The sequence below is a fragment of the Pempheris klunzingeri genome, chromosome 23, assembly GCF_042242105.1.
Source record: "Pempheris klunzingeri isolate RE-2024b chromosome 23, fPemKlu1.hap1, whole genome shotgun sequence".
NCBI classification, from domain to species: domain Eukaryota; kingdom Metazoa; phylum Chordata; class Actinopteri; order Acropomatiformes; family Pempheridae; genus Pempheris; species Pempheris klunzingeri.
Window position 1 is genome coordinate 6,605,442 of NC_092034.1, and position 20,017 is coordinate 6,625,458.

At 41.4% G+C, this 20,017-nt stretch overlaps 2 protein-coding genes across 2 annotated transcripts in view; one reads left to right on the plus strand and one right to left on the minus strand.

Annotated features, from left to right (window-relative positions):
- Positions 1-20,017, plus strand: part of smim20 (small integral membrane protein 20) — a 90,762-nt gene that overhangs the window by 49,644 nt on the left and 21,101 nt on the right. The gene's annotated exons all lie outside the window — the stretch shown is intronic.
- On the minus strand, positions 1,347-8,363 carry sat2a.1 (spermidine/spermine N1-acetyltransferase family member 2a, tandem duplicate 1). Its single transcript, XM_070854915.1, has 6 exons — positions 8,232-8,363; positions 7,944-7,995; positions 5,856-5,939; positions 3,359-3,460; positions 3,177-3,217; positions 1,347-2,990 (listed from the first exon to the last, which is right to left on the minus strand). The coding sequence occupies exons 1-6, from the start codon at positions 8,292-8,294 to the stop codon at positions 2,823-2,825; spliced, it is 510 nt and encodes a 169-aa protein (XP_070711016.1). The 5' UTR covers positions 8,295-8,363; the 3' UTR covers positions 1,347-2,822.

The window sequence follows — 20,017 nt, forward strand, 5'->3', positions numbered from 1 at the left end:
ATAAATTCACTCACAGGCTGAAGATGACGTGATACACATTCACACACGACTTGATTAAACTGCAGTCTGACAGGTTTTATTCCACAGTGCCAACTGAACAGAACAAGTTTACAAGTGAACAGTTAAACACACCCTCGGTGACAGGAAGTGAAACGAGAAGCCTAAAATACTACAATGAAACCAACATTTGACTCTCATGCAGGTCACATGGCTTTTGACACAATTTCTATCACAGCAAATGACGCTAAACTGTAAAAGGGTTTTTTTTTTGTCGTTGTGGTAATCAAGCTTGAAGTTACGGCATCAAACATTTCTCATATGTCATGTGGAAAACCCCATGAATCCATTTTTGGTTATTTTGATGTTTCAATCAAGGAATTTCGAGGATTTATTCAAACTTTACTTTTCGGACTCACGAGGACTCACAAGGTAGCACATCATTATAACTTCTGCCTCTGCTGGCGTAAAACATCAATGGGTGCAAGTTGGAATTTGAAAGACACACTAACACTAAACACATAATTATCTCATCTGTTAATGGTAGACTGGGTAAAACACTTTGTCCCTTACTGCCAACTGAACCGCACCAAAGTCTTGAAAATGAGCCCAATCATCATCACAATTGTCTTGTCTACTTGTGCTGACTGTTACACCGTGTTGTAATCACATGCACATCCCGCACACTAAAATCTGAATAAACAAACACCATCTTTTGACGACCTCTGTGTGCAGTTGCTCGTCAAGGGATGATTTATTGCAAAGATCTCCGCGGACTGGCCGGGATTTATGGCTGATTTGATTTTGAAACCGAGGAATTCATGCTGGGAACAAAAGCATCATGTTGTATGATTTATAGCTCTGAGTCTGGAATTCTGATGGGAAGTTGCAGACAAGAGAGGATATAAATATCTTTTCATGCTTCCTTGGGCTCTATATTGACTTTTGGGCCCTTGTACTCTTTAATAGCGATGACAGCATGTGCTTTTCTATGCTGGGTGTGTAGATTTTGCACTTTGAAGCAAACATACATGAATGTTTTACAACCCAATATGCCAAAGACTAAAAAAACGAATAAAACACGCGCATTCTTCACTCAGTTATGTTGTAAACAAACTATGAAATGAAATGCAAATTGCAAACATCACAAAGGAGGGTCAGCGGTTCTTCCTTGTTTAGAGTGAGAGAACAAACTAAATAGGATCCACAACTCAGGCTGTTTTCATTAAACGGCTGGAAATGATACAGATAGCTCTTTTTTTCAACAGCAGACTGGATATGAAACAGAAATGCAGACAAGAATTATGCCTCTTTCGCTTTAGCAGGACAGGTTCAGAGACACCAACTGAACCCAGTCAGAGACTTTTATTTTTAAGTTCCATTAGATGGATCGTTTCTGTTTGATTCTGGACTTCGTCACTTTATTTGAAAGCAGCCCCAAGTAAGTGGGTTTAGTTTGAAACCAACCGATTCCTTCATGCCACAATTTCATCACAAGAACTCAGTGCATACATAGCTTGAAAGGAAGAAAACAGTGCAAATACCAACGTTGTGCTTCACAACAGCTTCGCAGTACTCCTCACCTGGAAGACGAGGGGAGAGGCGATGGACTCTTTGGTTGCTGTTGTCATAGTTTATAATAAATTTAAAGGGATCAGTTACTTTTTTAAGATACTTGTATCCAACAATCATACAATGAAACGTACATCTTGGCTTTGCAGTGCATAAGTTTTGGATTTTTGTGCAATAAAATGATTGAATTTCTGAATGATGAATAGCTATACCATAAGTTGATATTTTCTCTAAAAAGCCCACACCCTGCTACCACGCTACCACACACACACACACACACACACACACATACACACATACACACACGCACACTTGATTCTATCAGACCTTTCTCATGGCCATATATTCTAACCACAGGTTCAAAGCTGAAATCAAAGGGTCATGACATATTACAAGGAAACAACACAAATCACAGATTTCAGTGCCTTGGTTATGTACTATTTAAATGTATTGCATAGGCCCCATTCCAATACTTAACACTGCACCCTTGACTATCTAAATAATAAGCCAATTGACCCTTTTTCGAACCATAACAAGGCACAGCAGGTACAAGTTGAGGTGGTGGTTCAGGCTGAAGTACGAGCGATACCTCTTACGTAAAGAGTTTAAAGGCTTGTGTTTTTGGTTTTCATTCTTGCCAAAACCAAAAACACAAGAGCAAACTTGTGCCTGCCTGTCTAACTAACTTACTCTGTTTTATTGTTTGAATTTTTTTATTTATATATAGAGAGAGCATGTTTGTGTCGGAACAATTTTGATTACATTTATAATACAATACCATAATACAAGGGCTAACTGGCTCTACACTGCAAGACAAACACAGTGCCTGAGCCATGTAGTTTTAGCCTCAGTCTTTCAGCATTAAATCAAATATGTATCCATTTGTATATTTTCTTGTCAGGAAGTTATTATCAGCTATGTAGCTAATGCTAGGTAACTACAGCTAATAAAGTCTGCCAGCTGTTGTCATATCAGCCAACAAAACTGACAGAAGCCTGCTTTTGTTTACCTCCATATGAAATCGAAGAGTTATTTCAGTGGGTAAATTTGCCATTGTTATGGTGGTAAGCATGCAAACCTGATGGCCTAATAACAGTAGCTGAGGAAGGCGGGGCTTGATGAATGGCCAATTATTCGCTTTTTTGAGAAATTGCCTTGATTGTCATTGTTAAGGTTTGGAACGGGGCCGCTGAGTGTTGCTCTATCCCTGCACTGTGGGGGTTGACCTCAAAGGTCACGCCGTCATGAGCAGGTTAGGGCTGGGCCAGGCGCTCCAGGGCCTCTCCATGGCAGCTCATATAGTGATAGCCCATGTTAGCCGTAACATCATTGCAGCCATGGCTGAAGTAAAAGTCCAGAGATGACTTGTTCCAGTCCAGGACGGTGAAGTTGAGCTGGTGGCAGCCAGCAGCCAGGCCCAGCTATGAGACAGCAAGGAAGACATGAGTGCTGCTATGCCAACAAACAGGATTTCTTGCTGCCAAGCAGTGCAAATGAGGAAGACTTACTTTGTACATAATGAAAAACAAGACCAAAGGTGTTACGTCTATAGTAAAATCCAAGTTCTTAACTGTCCCAATTGAATAATGTTTTGATGTTTTACTCACCTGTGCTACTTTGCTCATAAGTGCTTTACCAATGCCCTTCCCTGAAAGACAGATACCACTTCTTTACTGTTGTGATGTGAGAATTCCCGCACATACAGACATGCCATCAAGTTTCTCCAGGCCAAACTATATTTACTCCATATCAACAATACAGTGTCTGTGTTTGAAACAGTGTACTGTACCTCTGAACTCAGGCATCACGTACAAGTCCTCCATATAAATGGATCTGCCCAAGCATGAGCTGTAGGAATAGAAGTAAAGTGCATAGCCTATCTTCGTGTGGCCTGAAAGCAAACAGTCAAAAATGTGAAGTCGAATCTGCCCCTTCAGCCAAGAAAATAGATATAGATATAAATATTTCTCGTATCACATTTCAAATCACTCTGTGTTTTTTTAATATGTATTCATGACTATTACTAGTAACTAACTTACTATTATTATTACAGATTTTGGTCTGATGGAACATCTCTAGAAAAACTGAAGCCAGTATATTTATTAGGCTAATTATTTCAAGCAGTAAAGACAGTCCACATCAACATTTAAAGTAGACTGTCATAAATATTTACAGTTTTTAAACATTAAAGTTTCTGTTCAACTTCTCTGAGTCTTTCACTCCTGAGGGAAATATCTGGTTCTTTAGCTGCTAAATGTTCCAATATGTTCAAAGCTAGTCGCTAACTTTGTCTGTTAGCTGTTCGGGGCTGGACAGCTAGCATACAGCGGGTGTGTTCGCTAGAAAAAGTCGATGAGAGCCGTAGGACTGAACCAAAACAGCAAAGCTACAGGTCGCAAAAGCAAAACAACGAGCTTAAAGATGCTAAAATGCGGAGCCAGACGGCATCTAACAAGATCAGAATCCTTCGAAATTCGAAAACACGAAAAGATCTGAGTTAGTTTGGTGGGGAATCACAAAATCACAATGAAACCAATTAGGTTTTATTCAGCAGTTTGTCGTCGGTGCTTAACGTTTAAGTTAAGGTAGACCGTCATGTTCAGCCAGTCAGTCTTGTTAACAACTGAGTTATCATGTGTTTGTGTGAGTCAAAAGCTAACAAGCCACAAGCTAGAAATAACCACAGAGTTTTGTCTTCCCTGAATTTGGTGCCAAGCCAATGCAAGTCTGTGGAGAAGGTGCTTGGCTATTAAAAGTGCTCGTCTATCCGAGTCATTGGACGTCCAGGCGTAGTGATTCAAATACACAAACACAGGCAGCCACTCTTCAGTATGGAGTCAGGTATCTGTGGCCAGTGGGCAGTGGACGGTGGTGACTGTATGGAAAAAGGCTGGAAGGAAAAAAGGCCCAGCTGGGCAACAGAGCGTATGCTAAAGTTATGTATTCTGCGGAAAAGCAGTGTGTTAGCCTTTTTATGTAAGAGGTGTGTAAGGACAGCGCACACATTAGTAGGATGCCATTACATAACAAGCAATAAACATGGGCTGATTCACATGGGGACTCTAACAAGTTCATAGATTGAAGGACTACCCGTAATATGAAAAAGTCTACAAGTCTACATCTACAAATCTACATTGTTATAGCATCTTTAAGCTTGTTATTTTGATTTTTAAGACCCACAGCATTACTATTTTTGTGATAAAGCTCTAAAATCCCACTGTAGACTAGCTCTAAATCAAAAAACAATAACTAATCTAATAACTAGTGAGCCAGACATATCTCTCAGAGATATGCTAAAAGAAGGAATACTGGACTTTAAACGAAGGGTGGTATTGCTACATATTGAATAATCTTCATGACTGAGTGACCAATCGTCATCTAACAAGTTTGCTTTATCAACTTAATAAGTTCAGCGATATATCAATGACCTGTTTGTTGAAGTAAAATGGACTTAGACTCCCGGTGCAAATGATTAGCTTCAAAGCACTTCTTCCAGCAACCTTTGTATTGCCAAACAAATGCCGCACCTCGGAGAGTTGTGACTTTATCCGTTATCCCTCCAAAAACTGCAGAACTAACCAAGTGTAATAATCATATAATACTTTAGATTGAAAAATGTAGTTTGTCTCGTTTTTAGTATAAACAGATTATCTAATTCTTGCTAAGGAATCTTCTTTAACTTAATTCAATTAAATGTCACCTGCCATGTCTTGATGAGCGACTTTGCCTTCATTTGTGTAATTTTTAACTAGATTCCAGGGAAATGGGTGCAAAACGGGCTTCTTTTGCATGAACTGGGTTTAGCTAAGTTGCTTGAAATTAGTCTTTTGGATCTTATTTCAATATTCTATGTGCTATAATGACAGTAGGACGGCCTGACTTACTGTGTTGGCAGTCAAATTTTCTTGGCTTGAGCACAAGCGTGCCTCTATCAGGAAGGTAGGCCTTGCATTTGGCAGCAGTGTTGTCATACTAAAGGATTAATCAACCTTGAATTGCACAGTATAGAAGAAATGCTGCTGCACTGAAATGTCTGGGCTGACAAGTTGAAGCATGCCATATTTTCGGATCCAGTTAAAACAGTGAGGTCACAACAGGTGTTTTCCTTTGGAAAGGTGATAAAACTACAGACTGTTACATCACCGACCAGAGAGCGACTGAAGTACAACATGCTTGAAAAAGTTTTCTTGGTAGTTTTTTTTTGGTTTATAGGAAAATAAAGATGTGTACAACTCAGTCACACGCAGTTGCAAATGAGGTAAACGGCGTTAGTGGTTTTCTCTCACCTTCTTGGGTTCTGTGCTGTTCCGGCACCTCAGCGATGATCCCATGGAAGAACGGGTTCTTGGAGAAGCCGTCCTGCTCCAAGTCTGCACATAAGATACAAAAACACTGTCACGCAACGTCTCACTTTTTATGGTCTTTTCATGGTGTGAAACTGCTGCGAAAGTTAACAGAACAACCTGAACATGAGGTTCGTTTACTCGCTTTTGTCAAGTGGCAAAGTCGCCATCCCACTTCAAGATAAGGGTTTGACGTGCGCCATTGACAAGCTGTTCAAAGCATTCTGCGTTTGCAATGTTGTGTGTCCTGCCCAACTCAAATCAGTCAGTAGTTTATTTGGGTGTGTTTATGCCATGCCCATCTCATTCAGGAAAGAATGTGGAGCTTGTTGCAAAGCTACAGGCACTTTTGTGCGTTGTGCTAACATGCACACTCGTCCCAAGTGCAAGAAAACCATTTCTAAATAATGAGGGCTTATTAGACATCTTAGGCAAGTCCATGCAATTTCTTATGGACAGATTTATACGACTATGTGTAGTCAAAACCCCTGTCAGAACTTACCATCACTTAATGTCCTATGGCGGACATCTGAATAGGGAACACACTCAGGTTGCAATCCCAGTACATTTGGAGCAGATGGTCCACTTCAGTAATGTGTCAGGGGATGCTTGTACACCATCTTGCTCCAACACTATGGACACTTCAGAAACTAGTTTGGACTTTTGAACTTTGACACTCCAATAAAACTTCATTCTCCAGACCACCGTAGCTGTGCAGCTTCACTTGTTGCATAAGCGTATTCTGCGTCAAAGTCCCCCCTTACTGATGTGCAAAAACAGTATTGCGTGCACTAAGAGCTGCTGGACAAGACATTAGATTCTTTAAAGGATAAAACCACATCTGTGATTAGCAGCCACTCAATATCAAACGGTGATGATGCCGTCTGATCTTTGATACAGGATTTTGAAAATGCCGGAAAAGGTGGATACTCCCTCCAAAAAGTACAAATATTTTTCTGGAAAACACTCCCTTGTCAAGCCCATAGAAATGTTCTTAAGGTACAGAAGAAAGCAGAGGAGACTGGCCAAAGCACTGGCTCCAGTTTAAATTATTGATACTGTAAAGTTTCTCTTTGGAGGCGAAGAGATGCAGAGACTCTCTGAGCTATCTAACCAAAGTGTTGATGGTAAAATGTGTGATTATTGTGATGCCACACAGTTTGCACATCACACATTAAACAGCAGGTATCCCACCTCCCTACAAACTTAACTATTTTGAGGACATGGGTCAAATTCACAAAATGGGAGCGGATTACTTTTGCTTGAGAAACTTGCCTGTTCAACTCCTCCTTTGCAAACGCTCACCTTAGTCAACTCTTTAGTTCTAAGTGGTGGACACATCGGTCAACCTGGGTTGTCGTCATCTTTCAGTGGAAACTAACTGCATGTAAGTGCAAGACACAAAATGATCGTTTAAATTTGCATTAGTGTAAAGTGCTTTACCTTCGATAACACACAGGAGCCAACCACTTCCTTCTAACAGCTGGGAGAGGCAGCTGATGGTGCCGCCTGTGCAGGTTTGATGATGGCGTGGGTCACAATATATTTACATCTATCCTAAGAAAACCTCTGTCATCCTAAATTGTTTGTTCAGTCTGATTTTTTTTACTAGTTCTACCAACGGCACCAGACATGGTAAGACTGATTTATCTCAGGTATTTGCTGTTTTTTTTAAAATATGTTATATAAATTCAGATTGTTTTGCTTAGTTTGCACAATGTGTGTATGAATATTGCATGATTACATCTGTCTCATGTTTACATTAAACATTAAACATTTCAGGAAGTTGTTTATTTTGTGAGAATTTTTCATTTTCATTTACTATTGTAACACATCTTTGTGTTTAAACATTTAACACACAGCATGTATTAAATGTGCTAACGTGCTGATCGTGTTGAAAGTAACCACAACAAAAACATGTGTTGTCCTTCACTGGACACGCTGGTGTGTTATTTTGAACACACCGAACCAAAGCTGTGCGCAAAGCTGCACACTTTACAGATTATTTGCGCAGAGCTCTAAATACAGTACCTTTCTGTGTGACTTTCGCAATGTTTCCCAGTTTCTCATATTCAGACAGCTCCTGTGAACACACATAAATAACACCAGGTCTTATTAACTGACTGACACGTAACAATAATAACCACTCTGCTGGCCTTTGTGCGTCGAAACTAATGGCTCTAAGTGCCACTTCCTGGCTCCTGATCTCTGATAACAGCAGTTCACTCAATAAAATCTCATTTAGCAGAGATATTGAGGTGATCTGAGGTGATCTGACTTCAGCCCGTGAGTCACCACCGTCTTCACGTGTCCGCTCACCAGGATCATCCGCGCGATGTCCTTGCAGTCCTCCACGCTGGCTGCACGAATAGTGAAGTCCATGTCGAGCGGGTCTGGTGATCTGGTGCTCACAGTGATGGTGTGGATCTCTGCTCGGTTACTGACGATCCAGGCGGGTGCAACGCAGATGGGGAACTGCTCCCAAAACGGACTGAGAGCCGAGCTGAGAGCGCCCCCTCCCCTCCAGGAGGCCGGTGATGAAGGGGAACCAGCTCCTCTTGTGGCCTTGAAGCGCATTAAAAGCTTGTAAAACATCTACAGAGAGAGTCAGCACATTGCTGTTTATTGCTAGTGAGAACAATAACGGTTTATTCATATCAATGGTTTATTGATAAGTGTTGTGAAAAGTCACAACAATCCTCTAGCAGGTTGTTGGCATCCACACACCATCACAGGCTATTTATTAACTGTGTGTTTGTTTCCCACCCAAAGTACAGCACAAGTATTAAAACTGCATTTTAACACACAGACAGTCAGTCAATGAGGGGTACTTGAGGGAAAGTGCCTGCTTTCCCAGATTAGTAATCCATAGAAATACTTACTCCGTATGTAAATTATTATTTACATACGGAGTAAGTAAATCCCCCATAAAGGCCTTAATTCAGAGTTGCTGGTGTCTTTACAGTTTGTGACCACATAATTATTTTTTCCTGTAAACTACTGGACACCTTGAGGCCTAAGGAAGCCGCTGTCAGTCAATCACTCTGTTCAACACTGTAATTCAGACTGACTTGGATGCCACCCTGCAGTCAAAGAGTCACAACTTACTAATGAAATTTGCTGAGAGAATTTAAAACCTAAGAGGATGAACTGTTTCATTTAGAAGACACCCATGGCTCTTTCTCAGAATAATCAACATAGTTTGCTGTTTGCGTCTTCTGCTCCATACACCAATTCAGTTTTGTGGAGTGTAATAAACACTGCAGCCTCTAGGGGTCGCTAGTGAGGTTTTAGACTTTTGGTCTTTGGTGTCTGTGCAGTAGTGATGGGAATTTCGGATCTTTTTAGAGAGCCGGCTCTTTTGGCTCCCAAGTGGCTCAGATATTTTGTTGCTTCAATAAATTTATTACCAAAGTATGTGTAAAATGAATTACTAATGTAAAATACACATTATATAGAATATGTATTGTTTATATTGCCTTATTGATTTGAAATTATTTAGTTTTACTGGCTCATAGAGCTCTGGGCTGTAGGTCTTGGTGGCTGTGGTGTTGTCCTGGATGATGCTGTAGACACTGTAGGAGCAGTAGACACACTGGCACCTTCATTAACAGCAGCTTCCCTTGCTTGTCTTTCCTCCTCTAAGTGAATTGATGGTGAACAGTACACACACGTCTGTGCAGGTTGTTTGTGGAGCCTGATGTGAAATTTTAATTTTGCAAAGTCTGCACTCTGCCCTCCAACTATCAATTATATTAAAATGTGTCCAAATTTTACTACGTTTTCTGTCACTCATGTCTGTTTGTCTGTGTCTGTCTGTCTGTCTGTCTGTCTGTCAGTCTGTTTGTCTGTGTCTGTCTGTTTGTCTGTCTGTCTGTTTGTCTGTGTCTGTCTGTTTGTCTGTCTGTTTGTCTGTGTCTGTCTGTCTGTCTGTGTCTGTCTGTCTGTCTGTTTGTCTGTGTCTGTCTGTTTGTCTGTCTGTCTGTTTGTCTGTGTCTGTCTGTCTGTCTGTGTCTGTCTGTCTGTCTGTCTGTCTGTTTGTCTGTGTCTGTCTGTGTCTGTTTGTCTGTGTCTGTCTGTCTGTTTGTCTGTCTGTCTGTCTGTTTGTTTGTCTGCATCTGTCTGTCTGTCTGTCTGTCTGCCTGTTTGTTTTTCTGTGTCTGTGTCTGTTTGTCTGTGTCTGTTTGTCTGTGTCTGTCTGTCTGTTTGTCTGTCTGTCTGTCTGTCTGTTTGTTTGTCTGCATCTGTCTGTCTGTCTGTCTGTCTGCCTGTTTGTTTTTCTGTGTCTGTGTCTGTCTGTCTGTCTGTTTGTTTGTTTTTCTGTGTCTGTCTGTCTGTCTGTCTGTCTGTCTGTGTCTGTCTGTCTGTCTGTTTGTCTGTGTCTGTCTGTGTCTGTTTGTCTGTGTCTGTCTGTCTGTGTCGGTCAGTCTGTCTGTCTGTCTGTCTGTGTCTGTCAGTCTGTGTCTTTCTCTCGGCTGACCAGAGGCACCACGTCTTAAAGCCCCCGAGGTCAGCAGAGGTGGTCAGCTGTAAAAAAAAGTGACTCACACTGCCTTATATGGCAAACAACCCCACACAAGCAACTCTGTGCATTGGGAGCCGACGTGTGTGATTACACATGGGTGACGTGGTGACCCACCGGGTGAAGCGAAGCCCGACGGTGCCCCCCAGCTCCAGCAGTGCGGTAACCCTGCAGATCTACCAGGGTCCTAAACTCACATGTGCTGTCACAGCGACATCGTGCATGATGTCACATCAGAGTACGAGTTCCGTCTGATTGTGAAGTCATGCATGACATCACATCCGAGTTCCGTCTGACGTAACACAGTATAGTAACTGTGGTGGTGCTGCAATACCAAAGATCACCACGAGGTGGCGCCCCCCTGTAGCGTCTAGTGATGGGAATTTCGGATCTTTTTAGAGAGCCGGCTCTTTTGGCTCCCAAGTGGCTCCTCAGATTTTTTGTTACTTCAATAAATTTATTACCAAAGTATGTGTAAAATGAATTACTAATGTAAAAACACATTATATAGAATATTTATTGTTTATATTGCCTTATTCATTTTAAATTATTTAGTTTTACTGGCTCATAGAGCTCTGGGCTGCAGGTCTTGGTGGCTGTGGTGTTGTCCTGGATGATGCTGTAGACATTGTAGGAGCAGTAGACACACTGGCACCTTCATTAACAGCAGCTTCCCTTGCTTGTCTTTCCTCCTCTAACTGAACTGATGGTGAACAGTACACACATGTCTGTGCAGGTTGTTTGTGGAGCCTGATGTGAAATTTTAATTTTGCAAAGTCTGCACTCTGCCCTCGAACTATCAATTATATTAAAACATGTCCAAATTTTACAACATTTTCTGTCACTCATGTTTCTCACCTGTCCTGCCTGCAGTCTGACTATGTAGCAGTGCTCTCTTGTCTCTCCCTCACTCCAGTTCATGTGCTCACTGTGCTCTGTGTCTGTAACCCCCCCTCCCTCAGTGTGGACACACAGACACCGCCACACATCTTGACCAATCACATGCGGCTATAACAGAAAAAAGACGAAAACAGACAAATCGGATCTCCAATCAGGAGCCGGCTCCCGTCGTTCACTTCACAGAGCCGGCTCTAAGAACCGGATCGTTCGCGACCGACACATCACTACTGTGCAGTTGAGACAAATGATTGCATGTCTGTGGGATCAGTAGCATTGCTAGAATTACTTTGGTCTCGGTAGCCTCATTTTATCATTTTCATTTTATTTTTAGTGCGACAAGAAATTGTACTCTCTGCAACAGTATATCTGAAGATGCTTTAGGATCCTAACTGTTTGAATAACTACTTCTGAATACAAGCTGAGGATTATATTGATTCATAATGAAGCTGACACATAGGTGGGTGAGCTGTGTGAGCTGCTGTGTGTAGGCTGTGTGGGCTGTTCCATCTTTATAAGATTTATCCATTTCTATTCTCACAGAAATCCTTCAAACTAAAAACATAAACGTCACAGAAGGTTAAATTTAGTTCCTGCCTGTGGTGACGCACAGTGTGGACATGTCATCAAACTGTGAACTTTAGCGCCAGAAATAAAAATGATCTCATGATTTGACAGTGTTTCACACAGGCATTGGGACAAGTCCCCACCAACCGGGGCGCAGAGTTTGAGGAAGTGAAAACATAGCAGAAAAATGACTACATGAACAAATGACAAATGTCAAAGACCTTCATGTATCTGAATGGAGTCGCTCTAAGTGTATAAGATGGTTTATGTTCAGTATCACTCATCTTGTGAGGTTCTGTCAAATGAATTCCTTTGATTGAAGCGTCCAGTTTGTTTGATTTAATAACATTTCTTATAAAAAGAGAGGTGCTCCTATTAAAATACCTCATTCATGACCTCATTCGCAGACACAAGCTGCTCAATGATGATTCTCAGCAGGCATGCAGTAAAGTTACACCTCACCCACAGCCCCAGGGCGGCGGTGACGCATGCAAGCCCCCCTAAGCATCATTTCACATACAATCAGTATTAGTCTGGCATCATGAAATTGAAAAAAATATAATATAATATAATAATAAAAATAATAGAATATAATACATTTCTTTAGTTTTAGATGAAAATCGGAGGAACTAAAGCAAAGAAAGGTGAGGAACCTTGATTTATGTAGTTCACTTCAAACACAGAGGCAATTGAAAGTGCCTGACACTCAAACACAGTAAGCAATAAAAAGCCACATATAGCAGTTATGAGATAATAAAAGGAGATTTTCTGAATTTGATTAAATCCGCAAAATGAAATAAGATGCAAAAAGAATGGACCAGAAATATAGTTATTTGGTGCAACAACGGTTCCCAGCTGATATTGAACTGTTGTGATTACATGGAAAGCTTTTTGTACCACGAAGCCAAGGACACGCTCTAAAGCAAAACAAAAAAAACACCTTGAACCCCTCATTAACTATGTTGTCAGACCCATATGGAGACGCTGAGGCGGTGACACCTGTGCTCAACCTTTCTGCTTACAAAAACACAAAAGCGTTTCCTGAGAATCAACAGCACATGAACTCAAAGCATTGTACAACAGCAATGTAGTGCTCGAGTTTGAGCTAATCTGATCCGTTGGTTAAAGATTAGTGAAATGATTCCCAGTGACTGTTGGTTTAGCCATGTGTGAAGTCTGGTTTGAACTGATAATTAATGATTCAGCAGTCAGATATCTCAGAGGGAGTGAATATGAAATTCTCACGTGGAGATTTTTTTTAAATCTGGCCTACTTCTTTGACTTTTTAAGTGTGCAATCAGGATAGCATGTTTACAACTAGGTTTGCCTGTCTGCCTTTGGTTATTTATGTGTTGATTCTGCACACAAGTCACCATATAATTAGAAAATTGCGGCTGCTCTGGGCTAAAAATACATTTACAGAGAGATTTGTCACAGTACACGGCATTCTGCAGACTGGAGGGTGGGGAGGAAATGAGCAGGGAAAGGGGGATTTTAGCCAGCTTTCTCCTGAAAAAATAAGCTCGTCTGTGCGGCTATTAATAGCTCCAGCAGGACGGTGTGGCTCTTTAAGGCTGACTAACGGCTCCTTTCATTCGACGCAAGCAGAAAAACCAGAGCATTGCCACCATTTTCATCAGCAGCCTCTCTAGCACAGCTGATGACGTGCGTGAGGCACCCCTGACAGTTTTTACAGACGCAGTTGAGGACTCACAGGCCGCTAGAGGCAGAAACATTGTAGACGATATTAGTCAGTGGATTATGAGTAAGAGGGAGCCTCTCACTAGACAATGGTACAAAAACCCTGAGAAAATGGTGGATCTATTTGATTACAGGATGTTATAGTTGCATAAGCATTCACAGTAATAAGGTCATATGATCTTGTGATCTCTGGGGTAGTGTTGCTGTGAGTCTCGTGAGCGAGGGTGTCTGATGTTGAAAGACTGGAAATGCCCGCTGACCCCAGGTCTCATCACTGATGACATACTAAAGACAACGTTCTGGTGTTTGTGATTTATGGGGACCTATTAGCAAAAATGGACTATAGCATTCATAGGTATGCTCACAATAGTGCATATTGACCTGAAACTAAGAGTCACCGTGTTTTCGTTACCATAGAATGAGCCTTTTATATCTTCATGGACGTTAAAAGAACTGGATAACGGGATTCTGCTCAGCTTTGCTTCTAATTTTTCCCAGTGGTCACCGGTGGTATTGCAACAAAACAAAATCCCTTGCGGCCCAAAAAGCATTTCACCCAAAAAGGAACCAATAAGATTGACAGATAACAGTAATTTAAGGCAGTAAAACAAGACAAAGGGAGAGGAAAAGGGTACACTATGACCGGTTCTATCAGGTTATGTGCTTTATTTTCAGAAAAATTAGCCTATGGCACATGACCTCTTTAACTCAGTGGCTGTGTACTGGAGGCCTTGGCTTCATCCAGCTGGACAGAAATATTCTCCTGACAAGACAGAGCACAATGTTATCGTATTAGTCATGTCCGACATGTGCAAAACACGTGCAGCAGAGTAGCTGGTGATGGGGATTTAGATGCCCGTAGAAATGCATTCTGACGATATGAAGTTTTTGTACCAGCTATTTTTCAGATAAACGTGAGGATTAAGTGTTTCCTCAGAGGAACACACCGTTTAAAAAGCCAGTGAAATAACTGACAAATACACAGAGACAGAGCTGAAGAGGCTGGCACTTATCATTTGTCACTTCAGGACACAGAATCATTGTCACACGCAGCGTCATGCGTGTGACGCTGTACAGAAACAGTAAAGTGAAGGTCGCGTCGCTTCTATTCAGCACTAATGAATACACCACTCGTTACATAACGCTGACATTATTCACACCCCTGAATGAATTAAAAAAGATGCTGTTCTGTGTGCCAACTTTAGAAAGTCAATTTACAGTCCTTGCTTTGCAGCCAAAGTCTCTTAGCATCAATAAAAAACAACCCAGTATGCTGTTGAGTAACATCCTGGCATTATAACGGAAAGCTGAACATTTAAACCTGGCTTTTTAAAATCATCATCACTTTGACCTGGCTACTTTTAGCTCTGTCAAGCTATTGTTTCTCTGTCTGTTTGAGAAAGCTGCTCCAGTACACTGCTGTAGGGATTCATTACAGTCACACACTGGGCGACGTCAGCTCCTTCAGGCCTGGACAGGAAGCCACCTCCTCTTCCTGTTTAGTCTAGATTCTGATTGGTCCCTGGGCTCGAGAGCATCAACACAACAAAGCAGTCAACACCGCATCTATCAATTTCTAAAAAGAGCTGCATGTACGGGGGGATAAATGGACTGAAATACAGTCAAAACAAAAGAGAAACGGCTGCTGACACCTTCCTCCTTCAACTTCCATAAACTCCATTTTTGGACTTTTTTTTTTTGCTTTCAAAATAAGTGCTCTCCATAATAAGCTCCTTCACCGCACTCTTTTGTCTGTGCATGAATACAAAGCACAGCCCAGCAAAGGGAAAGTGTTGTGATAAGAGCTATTCAAGCAGCACAACGCCTTTTATTCTGCTTATCGTCACCAGCTCACTCTGGGAACGCAGCGGCCACAAGAGAAAACATTAAGATCATTTTTGATTCATTCTTGGATGTTACATAATTGGTCGGTCTCACATTTTGGCGTACGGTTTCCTGCTGCGAACGGCTGTAATGATCACCTATTTCAAGGCAGCTTTCATCAGAACGCTTGAAAATAATTCCTTAAGGAATTCCCCCCAGACAAGCCCTTCCTCCTGTCTGGCCATCTCATGTTAAACTTAAACCCAGCTAGCACAGTCTGACAAAGGGGGAAAAAAAAAAGGAAATTAGCTCATCAGCAGACTGACGCAACCCTCATGTAAAGATAACTACAGGACAGAAAAGCAGACGCGGTGTCATTCCCTGTGCTCCTCACGGGCCCATTAACATGCCTTATTAGGACATCTTCAGCCGTGTGTGTGTGTGTGTGTGTGTGTGTGTGTGTGTGGAAGCAGTCAGGCTGGCAGATGTTGCTTTTTGTTTTCTGTTTTTTTTGTCATCAGCCTGCTTCTCGAAACTCCCCTCAGACAGTCTGAGTCACGTGAGGTAAGGTCACTCTGTCACTTGCTCAGTCTGAGACCAAGCAGGACGTGCAGGGTAAAGTTAAACAATAACACTCCAGGTATATTTTCAGTAAGGATGAATACACCGCTCACTTTCCGGCAAGGGAAAGGAACAGATGGCTCTTACTGGCACAGTTCAGTGTCCAGTTAAATGTTCTTGGATACTTAATCCTGGTTCATTTTTGGTAAACTGCTGGCAAACATCCCATCTATGGGAATCTCATCTGTGATAAATAACCCCCTTCCACACACAACTCAAACAAAAAAGTGTTATTTACACACCTCATATTTCTATTCCACTGATAACACCTCCACTGACCTCCACAGCTTCCCTTTTTGATGCCAGGCCTGTGCTGACCTAAAACGCACGTTTCCCATCCAGTTTCAGCCTTCGGGGCAGGTTACAGCTGAGCTCGACCCAGTTTACAGACAACACAGATTTACGTGTAAACTGTTGCCACTGCAAACATGCTTTACTTTTGAATTGTTTTAAGGTGTGATAAAACTCCTACCAGCCTTAGGGCTACTGTGCAAATGTTAAGCTGTCTTGCATATTTGCACACTGGTAAGCAAACAGATCGTTCCTTTCTGATATAGACCTTTTTAAACTTTGAAACATAAACTTTCCAAATTCATCTCAGCTTGTTTGTTGTTGCTGATATAAGTAGCTGATAGGACGCAAATAGAAAAATAAAACTCTGGGATTTACTTTGAATTATCGTGGGTGCTGGGTGAAATTATTGCATTTGATCGATTGGAAATGTTGTGTAATTATATTTCTTTATCCCTGCACAGGACCTAAATATATCATTTTATATATGATGACAGCACACGGGAAGAATCTGACATTTCTAACCGACTGTTGCTTCTGCAGCATTTGCCTCGACGGCGTCCTCTCACAGTATGTTCACAGGTCGCTAAGGGTAAACAGATAAAGAGCCGAGCATCAGCGCCACAAATTCCTGTTTTTCCTCAAAGCCGGCAGCTTGTGAAAAGCATGTAGCGTTAACTCCAAACACACAGAAGCACATAAGCTACTGTAGCAACATCCTGAGGAAATCGCCTCTCCCTTAAAGCTTCACTGTACAAGGCATCAAAGCTTGGGCTGCAGCCAAAAACATAGAATGTGTGTGTGAGATTAAGTAGTTTTTTGAGAGGCAATAACACCCCTCAGACTATGAATTCCCAATGCATAAGGTACTTTAGAATTTCCAAGTTATGAAAGGTAGCAGCCACCCAGTTCTTCTCGTACTCTGTATTTTAGTCATTTCCTCAGATTTGATTCCTTTGAATTCAAGTGAATAACAGGAAAATCTGACTGATACAATGAACCCCCACCGATGACTTCTCTTTTGAGTAAGTGAGCCATGTGCTTCTGTGAAACCAGAGGCCTGTTGTACTTGTTCAGAGAGGTGTCACCTGGGAGTGGATGAAGGCTCGCATTTACATGAATGAATCCGGTCACTTTCACTGGGAGAGCTGCTATTGTCCCCCCCAGATTGAGTCCAACACACGAAGCCATGCAAATTAGCTGTGGGGTTAATTGTTCATGCTCCACTCACTTACTGTTTCACAAGAATACCAACATCCTGTGTTATTTCTTTTCCTTCATAACACCAGTCATGTCATGTTTCTGACACTGATGATCAACACGAGCTTGCGACCACAACCATTATGTGTGTGAGTTCTGTGACTCGCCATCTTACTGGAACTTCAGCATTTATTTGGACAGAGGACAAGCTATTGTTTTCGTCCGTATTTGAAATGCCATGAAAAAGCGGTCATGCTTGTGATCAGAACACGTTGACAGCTCTAGTCCAACAACTTTATGCAGCACACCTCTGCTGCGATTGCGAAACCTGAATTAGATGACATTTAAACCCACTTGTCATGTGGGCACGGACAAAAACAAAAGCTCCTGCTCTCTGTTGTAGTAAATATGTGGCATGAACAGAACACCCTGTGAATCTACAGTTACCATTCCTGTTTTCGTATCTCCACACCTCCCCCAACTTCCCCGTCCAGGTGAGCGTAGTGTATGGGTGTGTGTGTGTGTGGTATTCAGGTAAATAACAACAAAAGCTGGAGTGACTAGAAACAGTGCGGTTGGCAAAATGACACGTAAGCATAGCAGTGACACATGACGCATAGTAGGAATTATCAGACATGGAGGTGACATTTGGCTCAAATGTGGCAGATTATAGAAGGAACAGTTAGTGTTTTGTTCAGATTTGCCTTTTAAGGTTGTTTTTATTCATTCAACCTCTATTTAAATGATGGTAATAATCATAGGAATGGTTGTTGTTGTCATATTAATGGTACTGTAGGAATGGATCTTTTCATTTCATTATTAATTTCCTCTTTCTTTTGACTCATTTAGGAGTATTCTTTTCCTTGTTTTTCATGAATACAACAAAGAATAACACGACAAAGTCTAATTCTGAGAGTGTCCTAGCCAAGATACGTTGCAATAACAATAATTAAAGGCAAACAGTACAATACAGGTAATACCAAATATGCCACGAGATCAGAACTAATTTGTCAGTACAATCTTACAAAAGATTTCATCCTAGAAACAACCTAACTGACCCATCGCTCATCCCAAGAGACATCTAACCAAAAAAATGAATAAGAGTCTACAATGAATTTGTATTTTTTAGTACTTTAACAAGACTCGACAGCCATAGTAGCAGAGAGACTGTGAGGCTAAATGCTTATGTCAGCATGCTAACATGCTAATGTATATTGTTAATGGTATATCTAATGATGTAATGCTCACTATGGTAGTTGAGATTAGTTTAGGTAAAGACAAAGTACTAGATACCAGGGATCACCAAAGTAACTGCAATTCATCCTACGGAGAACATGAAAATCCAGCAGTCACTGAGAATTGTCACTAAAAACAAAAAATGTCAACCTCTTGGTGGCACTAGATGGAAAAGTCAGGCGGGGTGTATCCTCTGTGGACTATGAACGACTACACAAACAACTGCCCCAATTAGTGGGCCGACCGGCCAATAAAGCGATGTATTTATCCACTGCTGCAACTTGCCTGAAAAGTATATGGCTTTTCCGGTAATTATCACATGAAGGTAAAAGTTCACGACATTCTTTTTATAGCGCCAGCTGTCACGCTTCCAAGGACGGACTGTTATGTGCTTAGATAGCAAACTGGAATACGGGCTTCATTGTTGACAAGCCTAGTCGCTGCAGATACACATCAGTAACAGCCAATGCCATTTTAATTCACAGCAGTTTAGAAAAAGGGAACTGAGCATAAATTATTGGTACCACAATGAGATGACGGCTTATATATAGTATCAGATTACTTCCTAAATTTTCTGTTTGCCCTGCTTTCAACAATCGCAGAGTTACATCCCTGTTCGGCTTCTCAAGACACTGTATGACAAACAAACCTGTGAATACCATGAGAACCTTTCTAAGAAACAAAGTGTACCAAATAACTCCTGCTTCTTGGAACAAAGCCCCTGCATTTAGGAGTCTCTGGGTCGTCGTTCGTTGAGTTGTAATAAACTTCTGGCTCAGATATTCTCCATCTTTGGTGAGAATTAAAAGCTGATCTCATCAACAAATGTTTCATTTCCCTTCCTCACCATCTTACTCCTGTCATGTTAAAGGCACTCTCTGTGATTTTGCTCCTCTAAATCCCTCAATTTCCTCCCAGCTCAACAGTGAACTGTGCTGACTTTGACCATTCAAGGAGCTGTTTTGTGATATAATGTGTGAAAATGTACCGCTTTCCTTCACCCCGCAGTCATAGATTGTCTTTGTTTCCCCACAATGACTTGTAATAAAATCATGTGAGAGTTGTTAACTGGTTTCAGTCACAAGTAGCAGTAAAGACGTCTGAATTGACCGCTGCCAATTGGTTTCTGAACAGTTAACAGTTGGGTGTGTCTGTGATAGCGGCACACCCACTGATGATAATGTCTTGTGGGTAATTGTGGAGTTTAAAAAGAAGAATTTGCTGACATTTAATATTGATGATATGC

Bases quoted from the DNA above. Each gene is read 5' to 3' on its own strand.
- sat2a.1 (XM_070854915.1), bottom strand. From the start codon at position 8,294: ATGGACTTCACTATTCGTGCAGCCAGCGTGGAGGACTGCAAGGACATC. The intron at 3,461-5,855 runs GTGAGAGAAAAC...GTTTGCTTTCAG, and splicing joins ACAGCACAGAACCCAAGAAG to GCCACACGAAGATAGGCTAT. The intron at 3,218-3,358 runs GTACAGTACACT...TCTGTCTTTCAG, and splicing joins CGTGATGCCTGAGTTCAGAG to GGAAGGGCATTGGTAAAGCA.